Here is a 25,180-nt window from a genome sequence, read left to right as displayed (position 1 = left end):
AGAGCAGCCCTACGTTTTCCTCTGGGCTGATGCTAAATATAGCAGCCTAGCGCCATCGCAGGCACCCTTGCACCATAGTGCAAGGGTGTATGCGTGCAGGGAATTATTGTTTATGTGCAGGAAGGTCCCACTTCCTGCACATAAACTATCTTTAAATGCCATTTTGTAACTTTTATGTGTGCTGCTTAATGCAGCACACAAAGAAGTTGCAAAACTGCATTTTTTTAAAATTATTGTTTATGTGCAGGAAGGGGGACCTTCCTGCACATAAACAATCATTGGCGTTTTGCTGTTTCTATGTGTGCTGCTCAATGCAGCACACATGGAAACAGCAAAAACGAGGAGAAATAAAGCATTTCTCCTCGTTTCGCCTGTTTAAGACCAGATTTTCCCTGGTCTTAATTTTGATGCTGCCTCCTATTTATGCTGCTCTTGTAAATAGGGGACAGCGTCAAAATCAATGGGTGTTGCAGGGGAACGCCCACCACAACACCCATTGCCTGCCCCTTTCATTCGTGAAAGGGTGCCTTATTTACAAGGCAGCGTTAAGCCACGTTAAGTAGCTTAATGCTGCCTTGTAAATAAGGCGAAGCTCATATCGCCATTACAACGTCATTACAAGTGACGTTGTGGTGTCGATAGAGGCTTGTAAATATGCCCCTCGGTCTACTTATCTCACTTTTGCACGTTCTTTTTCATCCCTGCTTTTTAGGTCTCGCCTGACCCAGCGCATGCGCTGGTCTGGCGAGACATTTTGTGAGGGCTCCAAAAAGTGCTACCAGGCCAGCCTAGACCTACAGTGCATGTGCGCGGGCGCGTGCTCGCGCTTTATCGCGGTTACTTTCACTTTCGCGGCCGCACGGCCGCTTTGATGTTTGATCGCGATCACTTTCGCGGACGCACGGCCGCTTTGATGTTCTCCATGAGGCTTCAATAGATTGCAGCAGTTAAAACAAGCATTGGCATAGCCAATAGGTCTCGCTTTTGGGACCTTATAAGTGTTTAGTTATGCAACTGTTGCATGGCTAAACACTTATAAGGTCCCAAAGGCGAGACCTATTGGCTATGCCAATGCTTGTTTCTATTTGTCACTGTTTTTCTGTCTGTCACTTCCTCTTTCTTTCCCCGTTTTCTGCCTTCCTCTCTCTCGTTCTGGGTCTAAGTCTAACAGGGCTGGGCTGGCCTACTGGGTACCAGGCGTTTTGGTGGGCTGGGAGAGATGGGGAGCATTTCCCTGCCGGTGGAGGCTGGTTGTGTTGCAGGAGACCTGCAGACCACGTTCCTACTTGGAGCTCTTCTAAATAAGCGGTGCAAAAACAAATGGTTTTACAATACGCTTTAAGCACTCTTAAAACAATTTTGTTTTGTTGTTTGTGTTCCGCTTCAGGGAGGACCTGGGCTTGCAGTTGGGCTGGACTGTTCCCATTGGAGCAGGGTCAAGATTGATTTGCATATTTCTGGGTCCAAACTGAGGTGGCCTGGTGTGCAAAATATCGATGGAGTGGTATGTGGCCCGAGTAATTACCAGTGGCTGACATGAATTGTTTTTGTATATATAAAAATAAGTAAAGCACACCTCTTACCACACTGTGATTGCAGAATTGCGCACACCTTTTTATCACGTGGGCCACAATGCATTCAAAGGAAGTTAAAAACACATCATATCACTTTGCGACAGCAGGCTCGCGAACACCGCCTTGTCGCGTGGTACACAGTACACTCAAAGCCAGTAAAGCATGCCTCTTATCACACTGACTGCATACACACAGCCAATATGCACACATCATTCTCACTTGGTACACACTGCGCTAAAAGCAAGCAAAGCAGACCTCATTTTCAAGTGGTCTCACAGCTACATCACAACTTACCCTGCATCTTGGCTGAGGCAATCACGTCCCCTGCGGATATGCTGGAAACATTAACCAAGTACACAGGACAGAAGGTCTGAAGAGGAGACAAATAACAAAAATACGTGTCACCATCTAGACGCAGAGGCATCGCTGTTTCTAATTGTGTCATCTTTTGAGCAAAGTGTGGTATCTCTGTTTTAAAGCAAAATAACATTTGGGCATAGTGTGGCATTTGTATGTCTAAGCATGTCACTGGGTGTAGTGTGGCATCAGTATGTCTGAGCATGTCGCTGTTTGGGCGTAGTGTGGCATCTGTATTTCTAAGCATGCCACTATTTGGGTGTAGTGTGGCATCTGTATGTCTAAGCATGTCACTGTTTGGGTGTAGTGTGGCATATGTATGTCTAAGCATGTCGCTGTTTGGGCGTAGTGTGGCATCTGTAAGTCTAAGCATGTCGCTGTTTGGGCATAGTGTGGCAACTGTATGTCTAAGCATGTCGCTGTTTGGACGAAGTGTGGCATCTGTATGTATAAGCATGTTGCTGTTTGGGCATAGTGTTGCATCTGTATGTATAAGCATGACACTCTTTGGGTGAAGTCTGGCATCTGTATGTTTAAGCATGTTGCTGTTTGGGCATAATGTGGCATCTGTATGTCTAAGCATGTCGCTGTTTGGGCATAGTGTTAGTGTGGCATCTTTATGTCTAAGCATGTTGCTGTTTGGGCAAAGTATGGCTTCTCTATGTCTAAGCACGTCGCTGTTCAGGTGTAGTGTGGTATCTGTATGTCTAAGCATGTCGCTGTTTGGGTATAGTGTGGCATCTGAATGTCTAAACATATCACTGTTTGGGCATAATTTGGCATCTGTATGTCTAAGCATGTTGCTCTTTGGGCAGAGTGTTAGTATGGCATCTGTATGTCTAAGCATGTCTCTGTTTGGGTGAAGTGTGGCATCTGTATGTATCAGCATGTCGCTGTTTGGGTGAAGTGTGGAATCCGTATGTATAAGCATGTCACTATTTGGATGAAGTGTGGCATCTGTATGTCTAAGCATGTCACTATTTGGATGAAGTGTGGCATCTGTATGTCTAAGCAGGTCGCTGTCTGTGCGTAGTGTGGCATCTGTATGTCAAAGCATGTCGCTGTTTGGGTGTAGTCTGGCACCTGTATGTTTAAGAAGGTCGCTGTTTGGGCATAGTGTGGCATCTGTATGTCTAAGCATGTCGTTGTTTGGGCATAATTTGGCATCTGTGTGTCTAAGCATGATGCTGTTTTCGCATAATTTAGCATATGTATGTCTAAGCATGTCACTTTGAGCATAGTGTGGCATCTGTATGCCGAAGCATGTCGCTGTTTCGGCATAATTTGGCATATGTATGTCTAAGCATGTCGTTGTTTGGGCGTAGTGTGGCAAATGCATGTCTAAGTATGTCGCTGTTTGGGCGAAGTTTTGCATCTGTATGTCTAAGCATGTTGCTGTTTGGGCATAGTGTGGCATCTGTATGTACAAGCATGCCGCTGTTTGGGCATAATTTGGCATCTGTGTGTCTAACCATGACGCTGTTTTTGCATAATTTGGCATATGTATGTCTAAGCATGTCACTGTTTGAGCATAGTGTGGCATTTGTATGTCTTAGCATGCCGCTGTTTGGGCATAATTTGGCATCTGTATGTCTAAGCATGTCGCTGTTTGGGCATAATTTGGCATAAGTATGTCTAAGCATGTCGCTGTTTGGGCGTAGTGTAGCATCTGTATGTCTAAGCATCATGCTGTTTGGGCATAATTTGGCATATGTATGTCTAAGCATGTCACTGTTTGGGCATAATTTTGCATCTGTATGTCTAAGCATGCCGCTGTTTGGGTGTAGTGTGGCACCTGTATGCCTAAGTATGTCACTGGGTGTAGTGTGACATCTCTGTTACTAACCATTGCACCTTTTTGGCGAAGTGCAGTATTTCTATTTGTAAGTATGTTACAATTAGGGCAAAATGGGCATCCCTGTTTTCAAACCTGATACCATTTGCAGAAAGAGTGACATGCCTTTTTCTAGGCGTGTCCATATTTGAGCACAGTGTAGCATGCCTTTTTTTAAGGATAACAGCATTTAGGTACAGCATGACATCTCTAGTTCTCAGCGTGTCCAGTGCTTAATTTGAGCCGACGGTCGCCGGTGCTCAGCTCCAACACTTAATTCTCAACACTGGCACGTATGATAGTGGCGCTGTTTGGCTAATATCAAATATAAGATGAGCAAAACAACTGAATGTTTACTATTCACTATACATTACATATTAATAATACCTGCCGCACAGGCCATTCTCACAGCTTTGGGTGGCCTGCTAGTCTGACTTGTCACACTTGTAGGACTGTGATGGTTAGTGGTTGTGTTGTTACTATCATTGGCACCACTGACAGGAGCAGGGGTGACGCAAGCTGTAGTGACCTCCTGGGAAGGGTCCTGGCACTTACATTTTTTACAAATTAAGCACTGCATGCCTCTGCTTGCAGCGAGATGCTTGTTAATAACAGTTGCTTCACAGAATGTATGTTTCTATTTACAGAAACCTTGTCACCATTTACAGGCAGCAAAGAACCATTCACTGAGAGCCTCCCGCCATCTCAGAATACCCATCACCATTGGCCAACAGCTTGTGGCAGTGAGCAGGAAGCATGTCAACACTAACCAGGAGCCTGACACCATTCACAGAGAGCCTCCCGCCATCTCAGAATACCCATCACCACTGGCCAACAGCTTGTGGCAGTGGGCAGGAAGCATGTCAACACTAACCGGAAGCCTGACACCATTCACAGAGAGCCTCCCGCCATCTCAGAATACCCATCACCATTAGCCAGAGTCTTGTGGCAGTGGGCAGGAAGTATGTCAACACTAACCGGAAGCCTGACACCATTCACTGAAAGCCTCCCGCCATCTCAGAATACCCATCACCATTGGCCAACAGCAGGTGGCTGTGGGCAGGAAGCATGTCAACTCTATCCGGAAGCCTGACACCATTCACAGAAAGCCTCCCGCCACCTCAGAATACCCATCACCATTGGCCAACAGCAGGTGGCTGTGGGCAGGAAGCATGTCAACACTAACCGGAAGCCTGACACCATTCACTGAAAGCCTCCCGCCATCTCAGAATACCCATCACCATTGGCCAACACCTTTTGGCTGTGGGCAGGAAGCATGTCAACTCTATCCGGAAGCCTGACACCATTCACTGAAAGCCTCCCGCCATCTCAGAATACCCATCACCATTGGCCAACAGCTTGTGGCAGTGGGCAGGAAGCATGTCAACACTAACCGGAAGCCTGACACCATTCACAGAGAGCCTCCCGCCATCTCAGAATACCCATCACCATTGGCCAACAGCTTGTGGCAGTGGGCAGGAAGCATGTGAACACTAACTGGAAGCCTGACACCATTCACTGAAAGCCTCCCGCCATCTCAGAATACTCATCACCATTGGCCAGAATCTTGTGGCAGTGTGCAGGAAGCATGTCATCACTAACCGGGAGCCTGACACCATTCACTGGAAGCCCCTTAGCACTCATCCAATGCTTGTCTATGCACTCTCCGAGCCTCGCACTGTTCACCCAGAGACTGACAGGAGCTGTTTAAAGCGTATCCCCGTCCACTGAAACTCCCTCACTACTCAAAGAAGGGGTGCTGAAGAACCCCCAAACTAACCATGCTGGAGTTCAGAAGGTGAATGAGCTATAAAGAAGCCTTTAATGACGCGTCTGCAAGGCATTCAAAGATAGGGGTACCATGTCAGGCTGTCCACTGAGCAATATCTGTTTATCCTTTTATGAGAGATCTTGGTCTTCATTTTTCCTTCTCTGACTCCAGCGTGAGAGGAGTTTTTTTATTGAACTATATGACAATCTTGCTGGGGTACAGGGAGCGTGAAATTATTTATTTATTTTTAGAACAAAATGCAGTTTAAATACCTGTAAATGAACTGTACAAATGTTACAAAATGTAGCAGCATCCTAAATAAGGCACATTTTCAATTCTGAAGTGAAACAAAGCTTTCAATAGAATGCAAACAAATCACGACACTTTACCTGGTGATGCACAAATGACACATATTCGCTGAAACCGGTTTGCCACACATCATTAATGCGCTATAGAGTCTATAGAGTCTATAGAGTCTTATCATTAAAACTGTATGTCTGTGAAGATTTAGTGCTGTCTTAAAGGACAATGTGTGACGCTTGGATATTTTCTCAATTCTATGACTTTTGTTTTGTAACATAGGTGGCAGCACCCCCCAATTGTTCCAGCACCTCTGTGTAAGGCTTATCACTAGACACTGATGTCCTATGACTGTTCTAAGAAGGCTGTCACTGAAAGGATGCACAGTACAAAGAGATCCACCGGATTCCCAGGGCCAGACGTGAGACCTCTCTGGCCCATGTGGTAACACACACACACAGAAACCTGCAGCCCTGGTGGCTTGTTCCAACGCTGTCAAAGACAGACCCCTGTGCAGAGGACATCAACAATGACACGTCACTTGCAACACATAACAACACCAAGAGAGACAGACCTCCTGCACACTGACAAAGACAGACCCCTGTGCAGAGGACATCAACAATGACACGTCACTTGCAACACATAACACCAAGAGAGACAGACCTCCTGCACACTGACAAAGACAGACCCCTGTGCAGAGGACATCAACAATGACACGTCACTTGCAACACATAACAACACCAAGAGAGACAGACCTCCTGCACACTGACAAAGACACACCCCTGTGCAGAGGACATCAACAATGACACGTCACTTGCAACACATAACACCAAGAGAGACAGACCTCCTGCACACTGACAAAGACAGACCCCTGTGCAGAGGACATCAACAATGACACGTCACTTGCAACACATAACAACACCAAGAGAGACAGACCTCCTGCACACTGACAAAGACACACCCCTGTGCAGAGGACATCAACAATGACACGTCACTTGCAACACATAACAACACCAAGAGAGACAGACCTCCTGCACACTGACAAAGACAGACCCCTGTGCAGAGGACATCAACAATGACACGTCACTTGCAACACATAACAACAGCAAGAGAGACAGACCTCCTGCACACTGACAAAGACAGACCCCTGTGCAGAGGACATCAACAATGACACGTCACTTGCAACACATAACACCAAGAGAGACAGGCCTCCTGCACACTGACAAAGACAGACCCCTGTGCAGAGGACATCAACAATGACACGTCACTTGCAACACATAACAACACCAAGAGAGACAGACCTCCTGCACACTGACAAAGACAGACCCCTGTGCAGAGGACATCAACAATGACACGTCACTTGCAACACATAACAACACCAAGAGAGACAGACCTCCTGCACAGTGACAAAGACAGACCCCTGTGCAGAGGACATCAACAATGACACGTCACTTGCAACACATAACAACACCAAGAGAGACAGACCTCCTGCACACTGACAAAGACAGACCCCTGTGCAGAGGACATCAACAATGACACGTCACTTGCAACACATAACACCAAGAGAGACAGACCTCCTGCACACTGACAAAGACAGACCCCTGTGCAGAGGACATCAACAATGACACGTCACTTGCAACACATAACAACAGCAAGAGAGACAGACCTCCTGCACACTGACAAAGACAGACCCCTGTGCAGAGGACATCAACAATGACACGTCACTTGCAACACATAACAACACCAAGAGAGACAGACCTCCTGCACACTGACAAAGACACACCCCTGTGCAGCAGATATCAACACTGATAAAAACATATCACCTGCAAGAACATAACAACACAAGTAAAGGCAGACCTACTCGCACTGACAAAAAAACAAACCCTTCTGCGTCAGATTTCAACACTCATAAAGCTAGATAACCTGTAACACGTAACAACACCAGTAAAGACAGACCTTCTGCTCACCCACACTTTCCGTTATTTAGGCATCAACATATATCACACCACTCGGGGACTTCTAGACGGTAACCTCATGAAGGCTATCTCTGCATTATGGCCTCAACTCACTTTCAGGAAATCACTCCGGCCGACTGTGCGAAGGAATGACGCGTTATCAAAGATGGTAATGCTGTCGAGGCTGCTGTATTACTTCGTAAATTTAAAGATACTCATACCAGTGTTTCAGGTACTAGACAGAATGCTGAGGGAACTTGTTTGGAATAAGGAGTGATGGAGTTTCCCTAGCAAAACTGCAATCACCTACAGAAGCTGGGGGACTTGGCGCCCCGAACTTTGAACATTAGTATCTCGCCGCCCAGTTGCAGTGGAATGCTCAATAGCTTGTGGGACTAATCCTAACAGAAGTGTCAGCGGTGTGTGGTCAGGATACCTTGAATAAACCTCAAAAAGACTCCTTCCACAACCGCCGGTACCTGCACATCAAAACTGTCTCTTCCGAGTTGCTCTGCGGAGGTATAGAAGAGCCCTGAAATTCACTCTAACTCAGTAGCGGTGGGCTGGGTGGGAGGGGGTTGCGGAGTGAGGGGAATAAAAAAAATTGATAAAAGCACTTATTTGCACCAGCACCTCTCCTCCGTCCTCCTCTCCGGCAGCAGGAAGCACACAGCCTCCCAGAATCTCCTAGCCAATCATGATGCTGCCTTACAGCAGCGTTGTCATTGGTCTGAGCGCCGTGGCAGGGGCGGGGAGGCTGTGCATGTTCTCCACACAGGCTGTGCAAGACAGCCTGGGTGAACATGCAAAGTGCTCATGACCGCTGGCCAAACTGTCATGCGCACTTAAAAAGTGCCTACCCTAGAAAATGAAATTATAATTAAGCTGCGTTATTATCATTGTATGTTTCCCTTTTGAACTGATCAGTGAGCGGTGGGCCGGCACTCCTTCCCCTTAGCGGAGGAGCCGCCACTGCTCTAAGTACCCTCTCGTAGTCGCTGCAGGTCTCGCTGAGCTCCCTGACAGTCTATCGTGGGGCAGTGGGCAGAGAGGGGTGAGACGTGGGAAACAGCAGGAATGGACACACTTGGAGCTATGTTCCGAGACCGCATACTAATCCTCTTCAAAATGTTCACGGACCAAACAGTCCTCTCGCAGGGACAATTTTTGAAACACTTTCGCTTGAAGGCTGAAATAGTGTGCCTTTGGGGAGAGGGGTATAGCAACCCCGATACCACATCCATTGACACACACTCTCTTTACCGGGGACGGGGCGTTGACTTGTGACATGGATAGTGAGAGCTATTCCCGATGGTGCCACAGACTTGTTATATGGCCTGAAGGCCCACTGGGAACACGATCTGGGACGCTTGTTAACACCCATGGAAAAGAATGGAGCGCTCATTTACCCACGCATGGTTTCGCGCAATGCTCGATTTCAGTACATACAACATAGCATCCTGCAGATAGCCTACTTAACCCTGGTTAGGCTGCATAAAATATACCCCATGCATCTTCTGCCTGCCCTGGCAGTAAACACCCACTGGCAGGCATACTACACGTGTTGGGATTGCCATCTGGCTCAACACTTTTGGGATGAGATTTGCACCATTCTTCAGAAAATCACAGACAAGCAAGACCTTAACGGGCTGGAACCTTGCCTACTGGGGTTGCATGATTGTCGCAAGGTGAGGGGGCCACAACGAGGTTTATCGACTTATCCCTAGTATTGGCTAGAAGATCAATTACAATGGGTGGCAGGCAGCATCCCTCCCTGGGGTCCCAGAGTGGCAGGCGGCGGTGGTACAATAGCCCACGACAGAGTCACTGGTACTTCACAGGAGAAAGCTGAGGAGGCTGCGTAGATGCCCCATCGCAGCAATATCGGATGCCCTCCTACTTGCTTTACAAGGTGACCCATTGATGATATACACTCGTCATAGTGGATATGCCCACACAACCCATACCAGCCCGTGCATCGAAAATACACTGATCCAGGACACCGGTAGCCGTATAAAAAAAACACAACACACGCCAGCACTCACCCAGGACCCAATCTATGCGACCCGATTAAAGCACCCGTTGTGAAAGACCAGGCTCACAGTTAGAACAATTCAGTCAGTCATTTGTTTCGAATATCATCACCTATATGGTGACAATCTACAATGTGTTTATCACTGTGAAATTTGGAGAGCAAAGATGTTACTTTTGCTACAACTTCAGAATGTAGGCCTGCAGCCAAGTTTCTTTGATGAATATAAAGACAGTCCTTCTGCTCCAAGTCAATGCACAGACAATTACAGACCAGTCTGAAGCAGACAGCAACACTAATGCAGAGAAACATCCTGCATCACTTATCAGCACTCCAGCAAGGATAAAGCTTCATGTGTGTACCAACGACAAAGACTGCACTCCCCCCTTGAGATATGTGGACCTCAGCGAGGTACAACACGATATACACCTCTTTGTGACTAGGCCAGTCCCCCTCCCATCCTTCACCATTTACCCTCACTCTGCCCAAGGTGCCAACACTGGCAGGCCACAGGCACCAGATGCTGATGGCCTTCTAAAGACAGAACTCCCAGCAGAGATCCAACACTCACAACAACACACACTGATGCCTCATACATGAACACACTAACGGAGACAGCTCTGCATGAAGCAACCCCAAACTCTACTATTATGTATATGCCCTGCAGTGAGGCAGGGAGATTCAGGCTAGAAGCCAATGTGATGGGGAACAGGAGATGGGCAGAATGGGTCTTCTACAGGGAAGCATCATCTCAGCTGCACAGTGAAGAAAAGTTTAATTTTGAGGACTCAATCTGGTTCATTTTGCCTCTGTTAAATGCCCAATGCAATATATTTTTCTGCCATGCACTTGTCTGGGAGACACCTGATAGGTTGAAACTGGGGTATCTTCTTAGCATCAGGCGGGTGGTGTCAGAGAGACCAACCCTAAGCCCGTGGGTGATGGACCCTTATCCTGAGAAGTTCACAGAAGGGTGGGGATATTAAAGGTTGAAGAGGCATTGAGAGGGTTTTGCGGCACATTATGCACCAATGAGAACTAATACTCAGTCTTGATCGAATGCCTGTACTCACTCTGTTGGCGATGGTGATGACGCGGTGCACAGCCTCCGCCTCGAGCTGTATGGGAAATAAAGCAAAAGACATTCAGCAATTCATGGCATGCTCTTTCTTCAAATCTCTTTGTCAAACCCGATCATCTCACTCTGAAGTTCTTTCCATCAGTCCTTTTGAGACAGCCATAAACGTTCTGTACTGCCACCCCCCCAATGAACCCCCAAAGGATGCTTGTACAATGGTTTTAGACTTATCCAAGGGGAAATTTGCATTCAAATATCCAATTATGTTGGAACATTCCAAATCCTTAACTTTCCTTAATCAGAGAATGTGCCCCCCATGATCATCATATTGGTATTGTCCTCCATCCCTTCACTCAGCGGCTTCGTGGAATTGAATAAAGTGTCTTAGGTTCAAGTTGCTGGGGTTTATCGTGTGGTGTTAATTCCGACCCACACGGTTCTCCGGCACGGGTGAAAAATTCTTTGTAAGTAGATGATTTCAGTAGTCAGTCATTCAGCACGATATTAGTGGTGAACAGGTCCGTGTATCAACAGACATGGTGTCCTTCTCCCGCCGGAATCTCGAGTACTCGGAATTAACACCACACGATAATAGACACAGATTTAAGCCTTTCCAGCCTTGAAAAAGTCGCAAGTTTAATACTTGAAGGCGACGAAACACGTGTTGGCATCTGGCTTTCAACCGAATCACAGTTCGTGAGAATAAATGTTTGGACCAAAGAAAAACTAAAGACTCAAGCTTCTTATCATTATATATATAAATAATTTTGTTTTGTTGGATCACACTGTCAACACTGAAATGATATAACTTCTGCGTGCTAAGAATTTTTTATTAAGATCTGGGTAGATATACTAGATGGACAATCATGCACTGGAGTACTCTTCAGCACGTGCTGCATGTGTGGATACAGGGGACCTCGCCAACCATGGCTCTCAGACCCCATTGAAATCCACTCTTTCCCGCCCGTACTGCGGAGACTGTTTTAACATAAATACACATTGTTAGACTAAGGGCCTGATTTAGATCTCGGCAGATGGGTTACTCCGTCACAACGGTGATGGATATCTCATCCACCGAATTATTAATCCCATTATATCCTGTGGGATTTATATTTCGGCGGACGGGATATCCATCATCGTCGTGGCGGGGTAACCCGTCCGCCAAGATCTAAATCAGACCCTTAGATATTGAATCCAGTGCATGTGGGGCGTGCTGTATGTGTTCATCTAACACATCTATTTTTGTCTCGTGCCCCATGAACCACAATGAACCATCTCATCAAGGTTCACGACTAAACTAGAGGTCTCAACCTCGGCGACAGCCACACTGACAGACTAAACAATTAGGGAGACTTTTGTGGCCAACACTGCAAACTGATCGTCTGCTTGGACTTTTGAGATAATCTGTGTAAGAAAACTTCCGTTATTGGAAATATACCGGCATGAAGCATTGGGAGCAGAAATGACTATTGCAGAATTACAAATATGGTTAAGAGAGGGAGGCTAAGATCAGATCCCAGAATACAGAGGGCCAAAGTTGAAATCCTGGCCAGTTGAACACAGATGCCTCCATCTTGAAAATGGACCTTAAATTCAGAATCAGACAGCTGCCCTCTCCACAGTGGAAGTCAGTTTTACCTTCTCCTGGACCCAGGAAACACTGTTCACGCTCCAGAAGTGTGTAGAATCTGCCCCATTTGATGGGACTACTGGAACCTTTAATTCCGCAGAAGATTCATTTTTCACGCTGTTGGTTGAAGTTACCATATATCTGTGACATACTATGACATAACCTCTGCAATATTTCAAAGTCTATCCCACTTCCTGAGGACTCAACTCCTATGCTGCCTTGGTTGTGTCGGACTGTATTTCTAAACATAAGCTAACAGAAACTGTGTCCCCAAACTTCCACAACACTCAACCATCATTTAAAATTGTGGCATCTAGTCACAAAGTTAAAAACGCTATATAGGTGTGACGCTGCCAAATGCACGGTCCAACGACACACAATATTCCACTTAACCACTCACTAACAGATGTTTCAGGGAAGGTAATCAGCATGGCTGGCACCACTAGCTGATTTTTGATAGATGGGGGTCAGCAGAATCAGTGTCACAGTCGAGTGCCCTACCAAGGACTTTGTTTCTGGTGCTGGAAGCTGGATCCGAGAGGACAATGACTACCCCGTCCTTCTTCCAAGGTGCCTCACCCCAACCACAAGGAGGAGGCTTCAAGGCTTTGGGTAGCCAGCTCCCCTAAGTTTCAGGTAGTCGCATCCAAAGCACGTCGACACGGCAACATTACCACTGCACGTGAAGAAAGAGCAGCTCCTATGCTTAACCTTTACCACCAGTTCCTATGTGTGTAGCCATGTCGCAGTAGACCTCCCTGGTGGATTTTAAACCTGCGGCAAGCCAATCAGAAGGTAGTGTTGTGTGTTGACACGCTGGCCTGGTTCATAGGAGGTGGTCGATGCTCTCTTGTCTGGTTTCATAGTTTGTAGCTCATTTCAAGAGGATTTCCCTGCGCCCTGCCCCATAAAAAGGTGATCATCGGGGTGCGTGGTGTGGGTGTAAAAGTCAGTGAGTCCTTACTCACAACGAGGCACACTGAGCCATGGGGAAGGAATACATGACTTGTGGGGTGCGGTGAGAGGGAGACAGATGGGACATCAAACCCCTCAGCACAAAAGGGGAGCAGGGCTCAGAAGAAAGACTGTGGGCAAGGAACCTTAAGACCTTACCTCCTCCGGGCGGCTGATCTCTATCCCCTCTGGGCCTGTGATGCCCAGATCCAGCACCTCCTTAGCTCCCTGGGAAGGCAAGAAGAAAGCACAGGTCAGTCCAAGGATGCAGGAACAAGGATGGGAACCAGAACCCACCCAAGGAGAGCTGGGTCGGCCCAAGGATGTAGGAACAAGGACGAGAACCAGTACCCACCCAAGGAGAGCTGGGGTCAGTCCAAGGATGTAGGAACAAGGACGGGAACCAGAATCCACCCAAGGAGAGAAGGGGTCGGCCCAAGGATGCAGGAACAAGGATGGGAACCAGAACCCACCCAAGGAGAGCTGGGGTCGGTCCAGGGATGCAAAAACAAGGATAGGAACCAGAACCCACCCAAGGAAAGCTGGGGTCGGCCCAAGGATGTAGGAACAAGGACGGGAACCAGAACCCACCCAAGGAGAGCTATGGTCGGCCCAAGGATGCAGGAACAAGGATGGGAACCAGAACCCACCCAAGGAGAGCTGGGGTCGCTCCAGTATTACAAAAACAAGGATGGGAACCAGAACCCACCCAAGGAGAGCTGGGGTCAGCCCAAGGATATAGGAACAAGGACGGGAACCAGAACCCACCCAAGGAGAGCTGGGGTCAGCCCAAGGATGTAGGAACAAGGACGGGAACCAGAACCCACCCAAGGAGAGAAGGGGTCGGCCTAAGGATGCAGGAACAAGGATGGGAACCAGAACCCACCCAAGGAGAGCTGGGGTCGGCCCAAGGATGCAGGAACAAGGATGGGAACCAGAACCCACCCAAGGAGAGCTGTGGTCGCTCCAGTATTACAAAAACAAGGATGGGAACCAGAACCCACCCAAGGAGAGCTGGGGTTGGCCCAAGGATGTAGGAACAAGGACAGGAACCAGAACCCACCCCAGGAGAGCTGGGGTTGGTCCAAGCATTTAGGAACAAGGATGGGAACCAGAACCCACCCAAGGAGAGCTGGGGTCAGCCCAAGGAGGCAGTAACAAAGATGGAAACCAGAACCCACCCAAGAATCTGCTCTCACTCACATTTTGGATGACATTTTAAAAATGCTGGACCAAAACAAATCCTGCCTCCTGATCCTCCTTGATCTTTCTTCTGCGTTTGACACTGTTAATCACGACAACCTCTTATCCATTCTAGAACACAGGATGGGCCTTTCATGGCTGGTATTGCACTGGTTTACTTCCTTTCTCCACAACAGGATCCAAAGAGCAAAGGTGAATCATTCCTTACCTCAACCCTCCACAGTATTCATTGGGGTTCCACAAGGATCTGCCTTATCACCCATACTCTTCAATTTATTCTTGGAATCGTTAGCAAATGCACTAAATTCCGCAAACATTCTTTTTCATATGTATGCGAATGACACTCAACTCTATCTGAAAATCACCTCCCCTGAGGACTTCACTTCACTCAACGCTACCCTGATGAATACTCAAAACTGGCTAACTTAAAACCACCTCTTGCTCAACACCTCCAAAATGGAATACCTTCTCATTTCGCCTTCTAATTACACCCCCAAGACCGACCTCTGGAAGAAACACCTCACAGCCTTCAACTGCTCCCCCCACATTATTGAATCAGCTAAATCCCTCGGAATCACCCTTGAAATGCACCTGAACATGCAGAATCATATTAGCAATGTATGCAAGGGTGCTAAACACCAGATGAGTATACTAAGGAATCTCAAACCATTCCTCCCACAAGATGACTTCAAGCAGGTGATTCAAGCGCGTGTACTACCTAGGCTAGACTACGGTAGCGCTACGCTCAGTGGCATTCCCAAATATACATTGGCCCCACTAAGGGCCTCCTTGAATGCCGCAGCCAGATTGATTACTGGTACAAAAAGAAACGCTCACATATCACAAGTCCTAAAATCCCTAAACTGGCTGCCTTACGAAGCAAGAATACAGCTGAAGATTGCTTGCTTGACTCACAAAGCTCTCCATTTTAAGACCCCCTTTTATCTGGCTCAAAGACTAGAATTATCTGGAGGGTGTAGACTGTCACAAAGTGCAATTTCATTGCTCCGGAAACCACAGATTTTCCACAAAAAGGGAACGAATCACAGAGCTTTCTCAGGCTCTGCCCCGAAGATCTGGAACTCTCTACCACCGGAAGTCCACCGAATCTCTTCCACTGCTTCTTTAAAAAAAGAAGTAAAAATAATGCTAATGAATCCGTTCTTGTCTTAAACGGCCATGCCTCCACTTATTCACCGCCCTCTGATGGTTTACTAGATTGGTGTACACCTGTTAATCCCAGCGTCTTCTGCTATGCACTTATAAGTAATGTATGTTCTTCTCCCAGTACGGATATGTCTTACTCTAAATGTGATGTACTCTGATACCCTCTGGGAATCTGTTTGTGTTTGCATTTATAAGCAACGATGGTCCTTTCCCACCATTATATCCTACCCATCCAAATTGTGAAGCGCTCTGATACCCACCTGGGTCTTGTTCGTGCTATACAAAACTTTATAAATAAATAAGGAGAGCTGAGGTCGGCCCACTGCCCGCTGGAGGGAGTGGCGGACATCTTCATGGGACGCAAGTGTCAGGTTAATTACAACTTCAGGGGGGTACATTTCTTCCCGCCTCCGTCTCACATAGGAATAATAATGATATATTGCTGTTTATGATAATGAGAAACTAAAACAAATGTTAATATTAATAACCCAAAAAAGAATGATAGATAATCAATGTATTAGAAATGAATCTGATTATACGAATAATAGCACATAATTAAACAGGTAGTAACTACTAACACTGAGGGGGTAATAATGCTAACACTACTAATAACAGCTGCAGTAAGAGTAGTAACTAGTTGCAGGTGACAGTCAGGGCTGAAATGAGGGTCACTCCGGCACGCTGTAATGCCTGCTGAGAGTCGTGCCTTACTGACGCCTTACACATGGGCTGTGCTCATGAAACGACGTGTCACTGGGATGATACGCCGCTTCCGCACGCCTACGCTTGCGCCAACTGCTTGAACCCGTCACATTACGACTCTGGCGTAAGCCATCCCCGTCACGAGGACACGCGTTCGCCTCTGAGCCCGAACCAAACTGCTGCTCTTCCTGCACATAATAGGCCCGGGCAAAATTCTAATTACACTTGTGTAATTTGCGCATTTTCGGGGATTTCGTATTACGCTTATTACGTGTAATTTCAATAACTAAGCCATTATGCCACTTTACATAATTACACGCCATTCGCAGTAACAATTTACCGCACTTGTGTTTTTAACAATATTATTTTACTGATAGTCAAACCCTCCCATAAACAATTGACACAAGTACGCATTTTGCACAAAATATTGCACTCAATGATGGTTATTGCGCAAACCCAATTTATGCGAATTTCGTGCACCGCAAACTCTACCTCGCCATTCCTCTACTTCGTGCATTCTACTAATCACAGCAGAGATGAACATCAAGCTCGGATCGCTGGAGTCTGACCCTCTAGGCGGATTCCATGCTTTGCCCACAGATTTCTTTTATACCTGATTTGATTCATCCTGTTCCCCTTTTCTACCATCTTTGATTTTATATTATTACTCAATTCAACACAATAGGAATAATCTCTCTTAGTCATCCACTAGGTGGCGCGCAACAGCAACAAATACAACTCTCGTCACTAAAACAATAAATGGAAGCACTGCATGCTTTGGATTACTGGTAAAATCGACGAACAAGCATTTCTTCCATGAGGCAAGCACTTTCTGTCTCACTTGGAGATAAAATCAGTGGAAGTCGCACATGATCATTTCAGTGAGAAGAACAGTCAAAAGACCAGCACTTAATACTTTCAACCTTTCATAACTAGCAGAATGAATTGACACGCACTATACCCATTTCCTTCTTTCACTCACTGAGAGAAATAAGAAATGTGGCTGGTGCGTCACTTTTAATATGGGTAAAAGTGACCTACCGGCAGCGCAAGGGGCTTGTAAATAAGCCCCGTAGTACTTTATACTCTCATTTCCTGGCAGAATCACCTGAACGGGCATTTAGCCCTTTCACATACTAAGACAATAAGGGAAACAAGCACTTCGACGTCAACTCCTTCCTGGTAAAGTTAATTTAACAAGCGGCTCCTGCGTTTACTTACTGACACAATGGAAGAAATAAGCACTTGCTAGCACAAACAAGGGGATAAGCACTTTCCCCTCAATGGCAGATTCAATGGAATAAATCTGCGTCCTTTACTGACAGATTTTATGGATCAAGCACTTCCTGCTTTCCCTTCCTGACAATATTTTTTAAACAAGCACTTCCTGATTTCACTTACAGGCATGTTTAGTATCTAGAGCACTTTCTGATTTTCCTTACACAAGTAGTTCCTACTTTTAACTATTGCTGACACTCAAAAGGATGAGTACTTCCCACTTTCCCTTTATGGCAATATTAATGAAACAAGGACTTCCAGATTTCACCTTTTAACTATTACTTGACAGAATCCAAAGGACAAACACTTCCTGCTTTTACTTACTAGTGGAATCGGGGGGAAAAGCACTTCCTGTTTTCCCTTCCTGCCAACATTATTGGAACACGCCCTTACTGCTTTCCCTTCCTGGAAATATTATTAAAATAAGTACTTCCTGCTTTGCCCTCCTGCAAACGTTAATGAAACAAGCACTTCCTGCTTTTCCTTCCTGACAATATCATTGAAACAAGCACTTCCTGCTTTCCCTTCCTACCAATATCATTGAAACAAGCACTTTCTGCTTTCCCTTCCTGCCAATATCATTGAAACAAGCACTTCCTGCTTTCCCTTCCTACCAATATCATTGAAACAATCACTTCCTGCTTTCTCTTCCTGCCAATATCATTGAAACAAGCACTTCCTGCTTTCTCTTCCTGCCAATATCATTGAAACAAGCACTTCCTGCTTTCCCTTCCTACCAATATCATTGGAACAAGCACTTCCTGCTTTCTTTTACTCGCAGACTAAATGGATCGAGCACTTCTGCTTTTACCTACTACTGACAGAATCAAAAGGATAAGCACTTCCTGCTCCCACACACAGGCAGCGTCAGTGGACCCCCCCCAGTTCTTGCCCGTACTTACTGCGATTACCAATAGAGTGAAAGGGACTTACCTCGGCCACCAGCTCCCCGTTCTCTGCGTGCACCCGCGCCACGGCGCCCAGGTCTTTGCAGTGGCTGAAGACCTGGTAGAGCTCGCTGTCCCGCAGCATGTACTGGTCCTTGTAGGTCATGAACATCTGGAAGGAGTTCACCCCCTTCTCCCTCACCAGGGTCTCCATCTCCGCCTTCACCTGGAAAGAGAAGAAAACAGGGGATCAGTCACACCAGGCTTATCATCTTAGACGGACGGTCAGTTGTAGGGCAAGGAGGAGGAGATGTGGCCCAGTGGCTAGAGCTGCTGACTTTCGAACCAGGGGACCCAGGTTCTAATTCTCACCTCGGAGCTTGACACCACATTCTGTAATTCTGGGCAAATCACTTAATCTCCCTGAGCCTAAAAATGTGACATATAATTCACAAATTGTATTTTTATTATTCCCACTCGTTATCGTCTCCATTTCCCCCCAACAAATGTACAGCATTGCATCATAGATAGTTTTGCGCTATATAAATACCATTACATGCGATGTTCCTCTGGTCACAAAAGGTAGGTATTAAGGCTATCTTGGTCATTCTGCCAAGGGGCTGATTATGAGTGGCTCGTTATATTCCAATCCGTGTGTAAATCTGTGCATACGCATGGGTCAGAATTATGAGTTAAAAGGAATTTACGCATGCAATGAATATCGGATGTGTTGAATACCTCAACCTTTGTTAAATTTCAGCAGGTCACACCTTTCGAACTATAACAGTGGAAATGTGTACGGTTTGTACTGTACCATGCGGATTTTGGTGCATTAAAAACAAAATCAAGGAAATAAAAGAAATTGGGCATTTGCATGCTAGAAGGCATGAATAACATTTGATTTATGCACTCGATAATGGTCCCAAAACTGACAAACGATCCTTTTACCGTTTACACAGAAGAAACACAAGCAACAGTAGCACTGAAGTGTTGACAAATGATCATCCTAGAAACACCTTGTAACACGCAAGCAGGTACGAGCCAAAAACTGTGAAATTAGTTTCAATGCTAGGTAAAACCAGTAGTATAGCCATTTGAACCTGCCATCATTTTATGTTTCCAACAGAGATATTACCATCCAATTTAGGAAAAAGCTTAAAGCATTTATGACTGAAGAATCTAAGACGGCAACAGGTAATGAATAAGTAGTATGGCTGTTGTAGACACTAAGTACCATACTTTAGAGACACAAATCTAATTATTCCCTCACTCCCCTTTTTCTTTTCCCAGTGTCCTACAAAATGAAAACACACCAGCCCTGAGGAAGACCTTCATTTTAATATTTAGGTCCAAATACGAAGGTCGAAACGTGTCGGCACACCTTTCACTTAATCACCACATCGCACAAGGTCAAGAGTACTGCTTGAACTAAAAAAGAAAGAAAATGTTAAAAAATTGACTGGGTGAACCAACTAATAGTGGTTAAATCACCACTAAGATTCTTTCAAGCATTCTCTGACCTATATCTCACCACTATGGACCATATATATATATATATATATATTCACTGAAAAAACCATAGGTTTCACACACGTTATAGTTAGGAATTAGCATTTAAAAAACCTTGCAAATTCACTGAAAAAACCATAGGTTTCACACATGTTATAGTTAGCTGGACATTTTACTGATATAAAACCAATGAAATTCCCCCGTTATAGTTAGTGCAGGCAACTATAACTCACGCGACCGCAATCCTCTGCTGATGCTAATACTGTATTTAGACACTTATTTGCCCATGTCTTCTTCCATTAAATTTTAGCTATACATATATTACAAATATTTTTTTTTCATAAAGACACATATGTCATCAGCAGAGGATTGCGGTTGCGTGAGTTATAGTTGCCTGCACTAACTATAACGGGGGAATTTCATTGGTTTTTTATCAGTAAAATGTCCAGCTAACTATAACATGTGTGAAACCTATGGTTTTTTCAGTGAATTTGCAAGGTTTTTTAAATGCTAATTCCTAACTATAACGTGTGTGAAACCTATGGTTTTTTCAGTGAATTTGTACGTTTTTTTAAATGCTAAGTTACTTTACGCCATTCGTGGCGTGTGCGCCCACTTAACGCAGTTCGTTCCGTGCGCGCACGGTGCGCTTCGCGCACCGCGCGCCCACTTTACGCAGTTAGTGCCGTGCCGACGTTTCGCTGGATGGGCCATGTACGCACGATACGCTTTGCGCACCGTGCGCACATGGAGGACATATTATGCGCTTCGTTGTGAAAGGTAATATTTTAAATTTTCATTATTAACATATGCAATGCACAAATGGTGCCCTTCGGGCACCATTTGCACACGGGGTGGGGAGAGTGTGGATAATCTTTTAAATTTTCATTTAAAACATATGCCATGCACTAATGGTGCACTTCGAGCACTATTTGGCTATTTTTTTTTTTTAAAATAATTTTTACCGTACGTGTACGGTAAGCGTAATCGGCTATTTTAAAAAAAAAAATTAAATTGACTTTTTGACCTTGAGGGTTCTTTGGGGACACCTTCATCAAGGCTATGTGGTTAGGAGCTGTCTAAACAGCCCCTTTACATGTTTTTTGCCTTTGTTTTTCCTCCCCCCCTCAGAGTGCGAGAGAGAAAATGGCGGCCGCCGCTTCCTGGTTTCGACCGATTCGAATGTTTACTAAGATCTAACAGCCAATCAGAATCGCGCTCGCGCACGTCACCGTACGCGTACGGTAAGCTTACCGTAAGCGCACGGTTAGCGCACGGTAAGCTGGCTCAGATATATATATTGATTTAAATGCTATTTTCTCAGGATCTACTGAACAGATTTACACCAGACCTACAAAAGTCACTTCCTTGACCTGAGGACTACCTCTCTGCCAAATTTCAAGTAACTCTGTTCGGCCGTTCGGGCTGTAGCTGTGTCTAAAGGTCCTATGGAAAAATGCATGGGAAAAATGCGTTTTGAGACCCCCCTTTTTTCTCAGCCCCCGCTTGACGTATCCCCCCGAGACTTTCAGGGTAGGAGCGGAGCGTAGCGCCCCACCTATTTTGAAAATTTCGCGAGGATTCGTCGACCGGCGCCAAAGTTATTCCAAATAGAATGTTGCGGATTTCCTATGGAAACAGGGTCCTAACTATAACTACCTACTGGCGACCGCCAGTAGGTTATATATATATATATATATATATATATATATATATATATATATATATATATATACAGTAACGAGGATAAGTAGGCAACATCCCGTTACACTAGTAACACGCAGTAGGCCTTGTTGATTTTTTCTGCTAATTTGTCAAAGTGAAATAAAGCTCTTTGTTCTATGCACTGTATATAATCTTTGCACTCTGTTTTGTATTGGCATACTAATATGTAAAAGGATTTAAATACAAATATGTACCATATTTGACATATGTATATTGAAAAAGATGAAAAATGTAAATAATTGAATCAATCATTGAGTAAAAACTATGTATAAATGGATGTTTTGAGTATATATTGATTATTTAAAAAGAAGAATAATTGATGATTAGCATGTTGACCCACGTATTAAAATGAGTATAAGGAAATTAGTTCACTAGTGGAACTGTCCAGTAGGGAAAAGTTTCCCCCTTCTGTTGGAAAGAACGTTGATAATCTATGGTCCTAGAGGTATTCTATTATTTCCAATTAGTACTGATTCCAGCCTCTAGGTTCCTAAACTGAGTCAATCCCCGTGTTTCTTTAAAAGCTTAAAAACTAAATCTGCATGTTATTTCCCAATAACTGGTAATAACGATAAATAACGTACCTTGTGGTATCATCATTAAACAGGAGCGATGAATAGCACCTAAACTCGTATCCCGGGGTTAAGTGTTGTATTACCTGAGTGAAGCGAGTGTCTGTAACACACCTCCTTCCACTCCCTCCTCTCTTGCTCCAGTAACCCTTTTACTGATCAGCACAGATGAGAACAGCAGCACAGCTTTGAAAACCTGCTGGCTATTGTAACTTCTTAAAATAAGTACTATATCCCTCATCAGTTCGGATGTATGACATTACAACGCGTGTCAGTACAACGCGTGCTGTTACATCGCATGCGTTACAACGCATGCGATGTTACAACGCTATGCCATTACAACGCAAGTCTTTACATCGACTTGCGCTAGATGGCGTGCTAACATTAGAAAAGTGTAATTTACTATTCCAACTCCAGTCCACTTAACAGTAGGGAAGGTGTTGGGATAGTAAACTACACTATTTGTAATGTTAGCACGCCATCTAGCGCAAGTCGATGTAAAGACTTGCGTTGTAATGGCATTGCGTTGTAACATCGCATGCATTGTAACGCATGCGATGTAATGGCTGTGCGTGGTAAAAAACGCGTTGTAATGGCTGTTCCCCATCAGTTCTCAATAGGTGGTCCACTTACTGATACATTTACAAAATATTCAGGTTCGGTGCTATTACTTTCCGTTCAATAGTATAGTTTATTCAATCTTTACTGTCTCAGTGAAATGTTTCCAAAGTGCCTGAGAGCTCTGAGTAGGAAACATGTCAGTGGCAGTGTGCCCATTCGATGTTCATTTACATAATCTTAATTACCACAACCTGTTTCAGCACATCAATATTTGTATTCCAATTTTTGGTTCTGGTATTATTGTTATTCCTTTTGATTTTCCTAAAATTGTGGCCCGATGTATGAAATTTCCATTTGCAAACAGAGGTCACAAATTGCGCATCCACCTTTTGCGAATGGAAAATAATTTTGCAAACCAACCTAGGCCCTAATGGGTCAGTTCACCAAATCCCAAATCATTGTGGGTCGCAATCCGAGCTCCCGCTTGAATATTCACACAGTAGGTTGCACATTTCAATGTGCTATGATTGGAGGCCTTCACAAGGACGATGCCCTGCTGCGGTCAGCAGGTCACCGTGCTGTTTTGTTGTTGTTTTAATGCAGCGCATTTTCCTTAAAGGAAATGAGGCGGTATTTAAATACCAGCGTTTATTATTTTTTTTTAAGTATGAGAGTTGGAAGCGGCCCTCTGGTCCACTGCTCCTCCGAAAACAAACGTCTTTTTTTATACATTCCCAAAGGGGACACAAGAGGCCCCTTTGTTTTTGCGGAAATGTTACAAACCCAATTTGGTAGTTTGTAACTTTTCACTATTTTGCAAACAGATTACGATCGCAAGACATTGATACATACCATAACAAACCACTATTTGGAAGGTACGTCCTAAACAAGCTCCTTCCAAATGGCGATTTATTATACCTTTCCAAACCCATTTTGTGATTCAGTAACGTTATCGAATCACAACATGGGTTTAGTAGATTTAAAAAAGCCATTTTGCAATCGCAAACACTGTTATCTTGCAAATCACAGACTTTGTGACCGCATAATGGCTTTCTACATCAGGCTCCAAATGTATAAAATGATTATTTATTGGGGGTTTCAGTAAGGCCTCTTCATTCATTGCTCTCTTATTATGTCATTCATGTTTTTCTTCCTCCTACTAAGGCATGGGACAATGGTTCAACCCAGTTCAGCTACTGGCTAACTTCACTGTGAGTGATGGCATGTGGCTCTTTCACAAGGAGCACACCCGCGCACAGTTTCCTTAAGTTCCAGGGACTACTATGGCAAAGTGTGCATTGTGAGGCAAAAAAAATATTATTGCTTTAGTAAATGTTTATTTTTTTTAAAGTTGGCGAGAGCCTGGCAGTTCCTCAAGAATAAAGTTTTACAAAAACTGTGACAAAATAAAACAAGCACTGACAAAGCTAAATGGCTGTCTGTCAATGACAAGCTTATTGGCCCTTGCCAATGCTTCTTAAAACTGAGGTATGTTCTTGTCACAGGTACATATTGAGGACAACAGGCTCTTGAATGGAGGTTCTGACCCTAAAATTGTTGACAACTAACTGTAAAATGTAACACATTGTTTTTCTTGATCTCTGAAAAATGTTGATAATGTCCGATTTGTTCTGACAGAGGGGAGGAGCCTGAGTAGTGAAGCTCTTGTGTTATAACTATAACGTCAGCATCCGGTGTGCACCACAATCCAGGCTGTGATATACAAAGCATGAGCTGCTAGGAATGCTGCTTAGACACCGCCATAAAGAGCTGTGTTTGTCATTCAATGATGCCAGGTACTTCCTTAAATCAGCAGTTGAGCTGCTGAATCTGTATCTTTGGACACGGAGGGAGTGTGGCATGCTGCTGGAGAGGAGACCATCATTCATTCAAACATTGACCCTTGAAGACGAGCGCCACATGCACCGCATGATGGGTTGTCAGATCTCTTCTGCAGGAGAAGCCACAGCCAGCCGGCCCTGGGCAGCTCTGTGGTTTATCCCTGTTGCTCCGGGGTCTTGGCTGTTCCTGCACTGCTCAGAGTTGCAAAGGCTCCTGTTTCAGTTTTGACTCTCCCGGGGTAGCGAGGTT

General features: G+C 45.1%; 1 protein-coding gene across 2 annotated transcripts in view; it reads right to left on the bottom strand.

Annotated features, from left to right (window-relative positions):
* DPYSL5 (dihydropyrimidinase like 5) overlaps positions 1 to 25,180 on the bottom strand; it is a 330,106-nt gene that overhangs the window by 73,972 nt on the left and 230,954 nt on the right. For both annotated transcript variants that reach the window (XM_085613221.1, XM_085613222.1), the window contains exons 4-7: positions 18,769 to 18,948; positions 13,645 to 13,713; positions 10,897 to 10,941; positions 1,869 to 1,944 (exon numbers count right to left, since the gene is read on the bottom strand). In XM_085613221.1, the coding sequence (XP_085469347.1) occupies positions 1,869 to 1,944; positions 10,897 to 10,941; positions 13,645 to 13,713; positions 18,769 to 18,948 (370 nt within the window). The remainder of the gene's footprint in view (positions 1 to 1,868; positions 1,945 to 10,896; positions 10,942 to 13,644; positions 13,714 to 18,768; positions 18,949 to 25,180) is intronic.

This window comes from Triturus cristatus, chromosome 6 (genome assembly GCF_964204655.1).
Source record: "Triturus cristatus chromosome 6, aTriCri1.1, whole genome shotgun sequence".
NCBI lineage: Eukaryota > Metazoa > Chordata > Amphibia > Caudata > Salamandridae > Triturus > Triturus cristatus.
The sequence above is the reverse complement of the archived record's forward strand: the minus strand, read 5'-3'. Positions and strand labels throughout refer to the sequence as shown.